This window comes from Hippocampus guttulatus, chromosome 13 (genome assembly GCF_054856545.1).
Source record: "Hippocampus guttulatus isolate MCC_2025c chromosome 13, RoL_Hgut_1.0, whole genome shotgun sequence".
Classification (NCBI taxonomy): domain Eukaryota; kingdom Metazoa; phylum Chordata; class Actinopteri; order Syngnathiformes; family Syngnathidae; genus Hippocampus; species Hippocampus guttulatus.
This window is the reverse complement of record NC_141273.1, coordinates 1,974,057-1,983,636: the sequence shown is the minus strand read 5'-3', so window position 1 is coordinate 1,983,636 and position 9,580 is coordinate 1,974,057. Positions and strand designations below refer to the sequence as shown.

Below are 9,580 nucleotides of genomic sequence, written 5' to 3'. Positions count from 1 at the left end.
AGCAGACGGCACAGAGAACTCTAGAAATTTCACTTTATTAGGAAAATATTCCATCCAAAGGAACACTTTTGTTTGCACATTAACTGTGTGGAAAAACAAATCCCAATGTCACCAACATCATTATGATTAATAAAAATACAAAACATTACAAAAATATATCATTACCGGTAATTGGCAGTTTGTTCATGTTTGTCACTATTCAATAACCTTTCCCATTAACAGTTTTTGTTAATATCTTCAACACGCGATGTGATGAAGCGTCTTCACCGCAGGCTTTTATAGAAAACCGGACAAATGCACATGCTTACATTTACGGATCAGCAGCAACTGCTTAAAATGGAGCCATGTTTTTAGTTTAGGGAATTAAGATGAGACAATAGATCAGAGGTAGATAAGTACAACATGCAATCACATGGCGTTTCAAAATAATCATTTTTGAAAATGCCCCAACTTCTGACCAAATCGATTTTGCCCCCCCCCCCCCGAAGCGGCTATTATATAAAAATATATTGGAGGGTTTCCCATAAACACATTTGTAAGATCCATTGAAATTATGCATTTTCTTTCCATTAGTGTTGTCAAATAAAAGCTTAGAAATGTCCTGAAACGTTTTGTCTCACACTTTACAACTAAATATAGAAGCCAAGTGTGGTTCAATGTAACCTTGACAACAATCACACAATGATGCAAAAATCACAAGGACTCTTTTCGAACTTGACAACGTGGCACAGGCAAGAACAATTGCAATGACCACCAAACTGTACAAATGATGAATGAAAAAAAAAAAGATGTGGAGTCCAATTAAATAAATGTGTTCGTACGGCAAATTGCAAAATCTTCACAAACACCCAATTTCCCTGCATAATACTTGTAAGGCCCTGATGAGAAGGAAAAAAAAAAGGTTTACAAAGAGACCGTTTCAGACAAAATCAAAATATTCAATTTGACACCATGTCTCTGTATATAATATACACTCTGTAAAAATGGAAATCTAGAAAAAAAAAGAAAGCTGTCAAACCACTGAGTTGACCTGAAATTCCGGTAAGAAGGACTCACGTGAGCAAATGGTTTTCACTTGAGGCCCTTTTGCACCCTTTCCGAAACGCTGAACGTCCGTATTTATGATGCCAGCATTTACAGTGCGACACTATCAACCAATTTGACATTTGTAAAGGTTACCAAGTAGGAGGAGGTGTGACCCAAGGAACAAAAATGCCACGTCAACGCTTTCAGGTGCTGGCAAGAGACAAATATATCTTCGAATGAATTTGGCATTCGGATATGACAGTCGCCTTAAAAAAAACCTGGTGGATGGAAGCATTTTTGCGTTGGTTCTGCTGCCATTTTGCAACGGAAGCACACATTTTCTTGTTGGGTCTGTTCTGTCATCGTCTATAATGAAGTGGAACAAACCAAAAATCCACTTCAAACATTCAAATGTAGTCCGTGATTTCATTTTAGACCAATGCTGAATATTGTTTGTGGTTTAAAGGGCGTCCTTGTTTAATTTCCCTTGGCCGTAGGATGCACGGCAGCGGCTGGCGTCGCGGTCAAAAGGTGAGCTGTGTGTTCTCACGTGATGTCTTGTTTGTGTGTCCATAAGGGCGTGTTGCTCTTTCTCAGCAGTTGAGAATGGGTCGGCTTCTGTCCGGTCTGAACGGAAAAGCCGAGCTGTCCGACTCCACCTTTCCTCTGTGGGGACCAAGGGTGGCAACAGCCTGGATGACAACACACGCACACATCAAAGTTCAACTTAAGCTTGAAAAATATCTTATTGAGGTGATACTGACACGCAAGCCTACCTTCCTGATGGCTGTCCAGTCCTCTAAGATGTCCAAGTCAGGAAGCATGTAGACAATATAAGGCCGTACGAGGGGTTAAGGTTTTTAATACGCGGAGGGCGAAAGCAATTTCAAACATTTTCAAGAAGCGGCATAAAAAGAAATGCATCGATGTCCATAAAAAGGATATCAGACACGACTGAAGGTCTTCTCCTCTTTTTATCCAGACTCAAAGCATTTCTTCGCTTTTTCCGTCCTGCGAGCTCATCATTCCACAGCTCTGATGACAAACATAAGAGAAAATGCTTGAATGCTGCTGGTGTTTCTTTTCAATCGGCGGCACCTTGTCTGGAGAGATAAAACAATTTGTTGACCACGTACGCGTTGGAATTGAGAATTTGAATCTGGCCCCGGCCTTCCGGTGTGTACTTTGTACGTTCTCCCCGTCCGTGCCTGTGTGGGTTTTCTCCAGGTACTCCGGTTTCCTCCCACATTTCAAAAACATGCATGTCATGTTGATGGGACACTCTAAATTGCCCCTCGGTGTGATTGTGAGTGCGAACGGTTGTTCATCTTGGCTGGCAACCAGTTCCGGGTGTACCCCCGTCTATTGCCCGAAGAGAGCTGGGAAAGGCTCCAACACGCTTCGTGAGGATAAGCGGATTTGAAATTTGGATGGATGGATCGTATTTTATCAAGAAACATGAAGTCAAGACACGTAATTTGTTTTCATGAGCCATATGAAATGATGTGGCGGGCCAGAGCTGGACCGCTGGGCCTGTGGATTAGAAGGGACATTTTCTCTTTAGCACTGTAACATAAGACATTTTATTGTAATGAACTGGATTAGTGTTGCCATGGGGTGGAGGGGTTGTGACAAACATCTCATGTTCTGGTTGCCTCGGATGTTTTTTTTAAAACCGTATTTTCCGCACTATAAGGCGCACCAAAAACATTCAATTTTCTCAAAAGCCAACAGTGTGCCCGATATTCCGATACACTTTCTATATGATGTTACAGTCTCTTTCTATTCCCCATTGAGTTGTTTCCCTGTTTGGTGTCCCGATGCCATCGAGTGATGATTATTAGCAGGAACCAATTGTAACCGAAAAGGATTCTCTGCTCCCTCCGCTAACATGAAAACGATATTCAAGTACACAATGGTGGAACATGAATTGAGCAGTAAACTCCACCGGGTTTCATTCATTTCATCGGGCGGCCGTTTTGCCATTTGCTGTCGACTCAAAATGACATCACAATTGCTCTGGGCTCAGGTCACGACCGGTCACGGATCAGATTGTGACCAACGTCATAAAACAGGTCATTGCGCTAACAAAAAAAAAAAAAAAAACGCTTATTTCGAGCCCTGACCGTAACCCTTTCATGCACCCTGTCGCCTGATAACATAAGCTGTCCACTGTAGTAACCGCTGTCCCTGAAAGGGTTAAACGTGAATTTTTATAGCGAGCAGCCTTATGGCTGATGAAAGCACTGACATTGCACGTGAGCCGACGATGCTGATTTACTCTAGGTATTGAATGTCAATGTAGCAGGATACACCCGGTCCGGCTTTCTTGGTCGCGACGGTTTACAAGGCAGTAAGGTTTAGCCACGTAAAAAGACACCATGTTGCGGCTGAGAGATTTCTAGACAGTTTAGCGACATTGGCTGAGAGGTGACGCGACGCAGTGCTGACCCTGTTACCTGATGTGATATCGATGCTGTGTCTGTCTTCCTCCAATCTTCTTATTTTCTCCTCCAGTTCACTTTGAACCGTGTCAAACAGAAGCAGCTTCTCACTCTGTGCGCACACAAACACACACGTTAAATCAGACACCCCAGACCAACCGTATATGCCACATCGCAGATTTTGCAAGGAGTTTGCCATACAACAGAAACTTCACCTGTAAAATACCAAACGTTAGACATAAAACCTAGAAAAAAAAAGCTGCGTTGTCACATTTATATTAAGGTAGCTTTTTCTTTTATCTTACCTAATGAGAAGCAATCAATTGGAAGTCTTCCCAAACGTGGGAAATTCTCCTTTTTCGCGCAGGTTCCATTGCAACAACAGGCGAAATAAGATTGCCGTTGCACACACGTCAGGTGTAACAAGTACGACAGCCCGAAATCCACAAAATGTGAGCTGACCGGCGACCACCATTTCGTTTTGCGGCAGCTTCATACCGTTTGCAATACCCGACAAACAATCGAATCATTTCCTGAAGCAGTCACAGGTGGTCCAGCCGGCCAGCGAGGCATCGCACGTCATCATTTCCGGGCTTTGCCCGAATGAAGCGCGCCTCGACAAACGCTTCGTTCATTACCCGACACGAGGCCTATTTCGTCCCATCATTCGTTTAACAATTAAATTGAATGCTCAATAGATGGCTAGATATGACCATAAACACGCAAACGCGTCTATGTTTTGTTTTCGAATCTAACAGTGGCGCAGGTGCTTCTCCCACACACAGTGGCTTGCAAAAGTATTCGGCCCCCTGAAACTTTTTGACCTTTTCCCACATTTCAAACGTGAAACATAAAGGCATAAAATTAGAATTTGGGAGGGGACACACAAAAAAAGTGCAATGACATTCATACGATATTTTTAACTTTTTTTTTTTTTTCATAAAAAAAGTGAAAACTGGGTGCGATATTATTCTCTCAGTGCGGCCAACTCATTCCAGAGGTTTCCTGATGATTTCTGAACGATCCAATGTTGGCCTAAATGACTGATGATGATAAATAAGAGTCCACCTGTGTCAAGTGTGAGTATAAACGCACCTGCTCTATGATGGCCTCAGAGGTCTGTTAAAAGATTCCTGGGGAGCAAACGGTATCATGAAGACCAAATTTGATATTTTTATGTTTGAAGCCTGAAATGTGGTTAAAGGTCAAAAAGTTCAAGGGTGCCAAACTTTCGCAAGCCACTGTACATACGACACACATAAGTGTGTGTGTGTGTGTGAGATGTCACTTGAATCTGGAAAGAACTCATTCAGCATTAATTTTTAATGTATTGGCAGTAATTTGTAATTTTTAATATAGCTATTCACCATTATTTTGGACTTAATATATTCACTGGAGTAAGCCTTACTGGAGGTCGGTGATTTCAAAGCTACAGTGCATGGCAAAAATGAAAATTCCGGCAAGTGTGAATGCTCCCTTTCTAACCTCCCAGTGCTGGCACGCTGCCTGGATCTCACACTTGTACTTATTCTTTACAGACTCCAAGCACAACTCCTTGTAGATTCCTGACAAAGAGAGAAGGATTTGGAATATGAGTACATTGGCCAGTGCGTAAAGAGATTTTGTGACACGTTAGGATTACCTGCCACCTTGGTGCGAACCTGCATGTTCTCCAACAGCACGGCCAGAGGATCCAAATATTCTGCTGCACGTCCAACCTCCACCTCAGCCAGTTTGCTGTTGACCTGAGTGAGACGTTCCTGATACAGCCTGCACGCACAAAATATTGACAGTATATTCACACTGCCTTTTATTTCCAAACAAATGGGGCAAATAGCCTTTGAAAAAATATTTCTGTTTCTTACTGGTCTTTGAGATCAGTGAACTGTTTCTCCAGATTTGACATTTCATCCAAACACTCCATCCTTCTTCGCTCACAATCCTCCTCATCCATTTCTGTGACATACAAAAGTAACAAATTGTCAATGTACTGTGAAAAACACGTCTGTCGCTTTTGGCCTTTTTAGTTAATTTTTTTTACGTTAATGGTCCAAAACGCAGACACACCATTTAGAAATTGACCGAAGTGTTCTTCACATAATGCAAGCACTGGTAGTAATTGCGCTACATCTAAATCAGAACCTTGTATTGTGTATCAGTACATAACCGCATCTGACATTCTTACCAGAGCTGTCTCCATCTTCAGAGACAGAGGAAGTTTCAGAATCCTCCTCCTCTGAACTGGATCCTTCTTGCTCCTGATCCTCAACCTCCATCTCCTCTGCTGTGCCCTCCTTCTTCTCCCGGTCGCGATGCACTGGCATAGCAGAAAGTTCACTCTGATAGAGAGTAAAAGAAAGAAATGTTTCTTTCAATGGTCGCTCCTTGGCTAGCTCTCGATGTCTTGTCATGGTATATTTAATATGACCGGTTCCATTTTAGCTTCAACTAGGACCAGAAAAGTAATGCTAGTTTTAGTAGGTATTAAATACGATCGCGACATGATGATTACGTTTTCAGTTCTGTTGCTTTTGGGACTTCTTTGGACTCAGATTTGTCTTTGTTTACAAACATCCTCGCTAAAAGTATAAATATTTATGTTAAATCTCTTTCCTTGACACAGCCTATACGTATGTTTTGCAATTGTCTCATAATATGTGGCAGGCAAAAGATAAACACGACAACGATATTAGCCTTTTAGCAGCTCTAGCTACACAACAAGCAAAAGGAGGACTTGTTGCCATGCGCACATTACCCATATTCCAACACCAAATTACGACTCACAAACATATAAACCGTTGGCGTTTTGTTTCAACCTTGTTGATTTTCTACGAAAGACGTCCAAATTTATTTTTCCTATCCTGAAATGCTACCCAGGAGGGAAGAAATGCTAAAAACAAAACTCTTTGACATGAACCGAGACGTACCGGGAAATGTAGTTTTTCAACTCAGATCACGGGTCATTGACAGCGCCACAAATGCGCATCGTTACTACGTTACCCAGAATTCACCACTGACTCGAGGCGGTCGAAAGGCGTTACATTTGAGTGCCTGTATAATAATATTTTTGTCTCCCACATACAAATCAGCATGTGGCATTCCCTTGCAATACACACACGCCTCCACAATAAAACGCCCCATATTATTGAGTGTGTTTCTGTTGAATATGTATGTTATCCATTATTTAGTTTCCCCTCCCTTCTCTCCGCCATGATGTTTTCCAAGTGAGCCCTGTGAGTGAGCCGCTGAGCTAGCTAGGTTAGCTCAATAGTTACATTAGCCGTCAGGCTGCAGGCTGTTGTGGAAAAGGAGATGCAATGGATAGATGCTATACCTACTGCGGTCTACCAACTATGAGGCTTAGTGTAAATAAACGGTGTCCATTTGGACACGGTTTTGTAATGCGCCGCATCAGTGCTAAAATCGGAACGCACCGTGAGTGATTGGGTTCGGTTATTTTGAAGATTAACGCTAGCCGGAGCCCTCTAAATTGCTACGTTTTAGAGCTAGCACGTCCTCGCTGTCTAAAATTTGCTTCTGGAGTCTCCAGCCTCAGGAATGTTTTCCAAAAAGCCTCACGGGGACGTCAGAAAATCAACACAGAAAGTGTTGGATTCAAAGAAGGACGTCTTTACGAGGCTCAAACATCTCAGAATAGTCATAGGTAAGTTAAATATCCTTGTTGAGCTGCTAACGTTCATTACTACGTGACAGTCTTGGAATGTCACAGGAAACGAACAAACAGAAAAAAAGGCATCTTTAAATAGCACTTGAGATTATATGTTATATATGTATCGCTTTTAGCACATTTTGTCGCACCCATTCAATCATTCGTCGTGTTGACATGTTAATGAGGCAATAATGTTGTCAACCGTCCTCATTATGAAAACATAAATTCTAACTAATGTGTATTGTACAATTAATTCAGCGGTGAATGTTTGGCAGTACATTTTGGGGTCAGTTTGAATACATTCCGTGTAGTTTTTTGAAAGTACAGTACATTAATCATTTTTCCATTAAACACAATTTAGACAACTCTGCATAGGAATTGAAATTGGGGGAGGGAGCGCGGTTGGGTCGGGACGGGTGGGGGTTTAAAAGAAGACTGACTTTTGTGGTGCTGGAAGCATAAAATGCAACACTGCAAATGAATGTACTCTGGGGTGTGTCTGGCTACATTAATCCATCAATCCATCCATTTTCTGATCACCTTATCCTTACATGGGTCGTGGGGTCACATGGGTCTTGGGGCATGCTGGAACCTATTCCATCTGACTTGGGGCAGCAGCCGGGGTTCACCCTGAACTGATTCCCAGCCAATCACAGGTGTCTGGCTACAGTACCATTTAATTATTTAACTGTCTGTACTGCATTAAGATAACATTTAATATGGTGACTTATTTAGTATGGAAGAATCAGTCAACTGGAACAGGAGCTGTTAATAGTCCCCACAAATAGACACGACACACCCTCAATATGCGCACTGACTGCAGATGAAAACAACCTTTAGTATTTCCTCTCGATGTCCTGTACAGTAGCCCAACTTCCTCTTTACACTTTGAGACAGTAATTCATGCCTTTGTCACATCCCGGCTCGATTACTGCAAAGCCCTTTACTTTGGAGTCAGCCAGTCCTCCATTAAGCGCCTTCAGCTGGTCCAGAATGCCGCTGCTCGCCTCTTGACTGGTACTCGTAAGAGGGAGCACATAACTCCTACTCTGGCATCCCTTCACTGGCTCCCCATTCATTTTAGAGTTATTTTCAAGATCCTCTTATTTGTTTTCAAATCTCTGAATAATCTCGCGCCACCTTACCTCTCTGAGCTCATCCACCCCTACACACCTGCCCGGCGCCTCAGGTCTGTGGACCAGACTTTATTAGAAGTACCAAGAACTAAACTGAGGCTCAGAGGGGATCGAGCCTTTTCTCTTGCTGGTCCCTCTCTCTGGAATGACCTCCCACTGAACATTCGGCAAGCCTCCTCGCTGCCCATCTTCAAAACCCTCCTCAAAACGCACTTGTATTCTTTGGCATTCGACTCAGCATGACTTAGATTTGTTCTTGGTTTTACTGTTTGGTGCTTTCTACCGCCTTTATTACCGATTTGTCTTACTGTTTATTGTGCATGTTAAATTGCTCCATGTACAGCACTTTGTATGCAGCGATGGCTGTTTGAAAGTGCTCTATAAATACTGTTGACTTGACTTGACTTGACTTTACATTGTTAAGTTGTGTGTGAGTGTGTGTCTGTTTGTCTGTCTCTCTCTCTCCCTCTCTCTCTCTTTGGACAAGGGGGTGTGTCTCCTCGCAGTTTAGGGAATACAAGACCACATAATACAAGCATGGTCACTGATGGTGTAGTGGTACACTCGCCTGACTTGTATGGGGACAGCGAGGGATCGGTTCCCACTCTGCCGGTGTGGATGTCAGTGTGGTTGTTCGTCTCTATATGTGCCCTGCGACTGACTGGCGACCAGTTCAGGGTGTTGTCGGCTTTCCGCCCAAAGTCAGCTAGGATAGGTTCCAGCAACCCCCCCCCCCCCCCCCCCCACACACACACACACACAAATCGCTTTAAACTGACAACTGATCAACACTCACATCCGTGCAACAATCACATTGCCACATCATGTGTGCAGCAAAATTCACATGGTCATAATAAAGTGTCGTACATTCTAACACTAGGCAGGTTGATGCAACATATCAAAAAGTCTTAGTTCACGTTGTCGATGTTGACACAATGAAAGAATGCTCACATATTTCTGTCCACCCTAAAATATTACCCTTTTATGGCCACTTTTTGCAAATTTGTCATTGACTGTAAAATAAAACGTAGCAATGGTGTAGCTGCACACTTCCCAGAATGCTTTACAGCGCTGTTATTGCTCTTTATTTGTTGATGATGCCAAAAGAAACATCACAGATGAAAAAGTATTTGCAGTCTTCCTGATTTCTGTGTTCTTTGCATATTTATCACACACAAAGGTTGCAGTTTATCAGACCAATTTTAATATCACACAAAAACTACCCAAAGAACTCCAAAATATAGTTTCTAAATGCCAGTTTGATTTATGAAGGCACAAAAAAATCCAAACCTACCTGGCCTGAT

The 9,580-nt window shown here is 42.5% G+C and overlaps 2 protein-coding genes across 6 annotated transcripts in view; one reads left to right on the top strand and one right to left on the bottom strand.

Annotated features, from left to right (window-relative positions):
• Positions 1–19: 19 nt before the first annotated feature.
• On the bottom strand, positions 20–6,385 carry brms1la (BRMS1 like transcriptional repressor a). Of its 3 annotated transcripts, none has more exons than XM_086127914.1 (9): positions 6,255–6,385; positions 5,656–5,809; positions 5,336–5,426; positions 5,113–5,240; positions 4,956–5,035; positions 3,486–3,582; positions 1,972–2,061; positions 1,803–1,867; positions 20–1,718 (listed from the first exon to the last, which is right to left on the bottom strand). In XM_086127914.1, exons 1-9 carry the CDS (start codon positions 6,258–6,260, stop codon positions 1,620–1,622), a joined length of 810 nt encoding a protein of 269 aa, XP_085984040.1. In that variant the 5' UTR covers positions 6,261–6,385; the 3' UTR covers positions 20–1,619. The 3 variants fall into 3 exon arrangements, with proteins under 3 accessions (XP_085984040.1, XP_085984041.1, XP_085984039.1); XM_086127915.1 differs by having other exon boundaries at positions 6,287–6,385; XM_086127913.1 differs by having other exon boundaries at positions 5,656–6,385.
• A 306-nt stretch (positions 6,386–6,691) lies between these two features.
• Positions 6,692–9,580, top strand: part of ralgapa1 (Ral GTPase activating protein catalytic subunit alpha 1) — an 81,101-nt gene continuing 78,212 nt past the window's right edge. For all 3 annotated transcript variants that reach the window (XM_086126593.1, XM_086126592.1, XM_086126591.1), the window contains exon 1: positions 6,692–7,134. In XM_086126593.1, the coding sequence (XP_085982719.1) occupies positions 7,029–7,134 (106 nt within the window). In that variant the 5' untranslated portion in view covers positions 6,692–7,028. The remainder of the gene's footprint in view (positions 7,135–9,580) is intronic.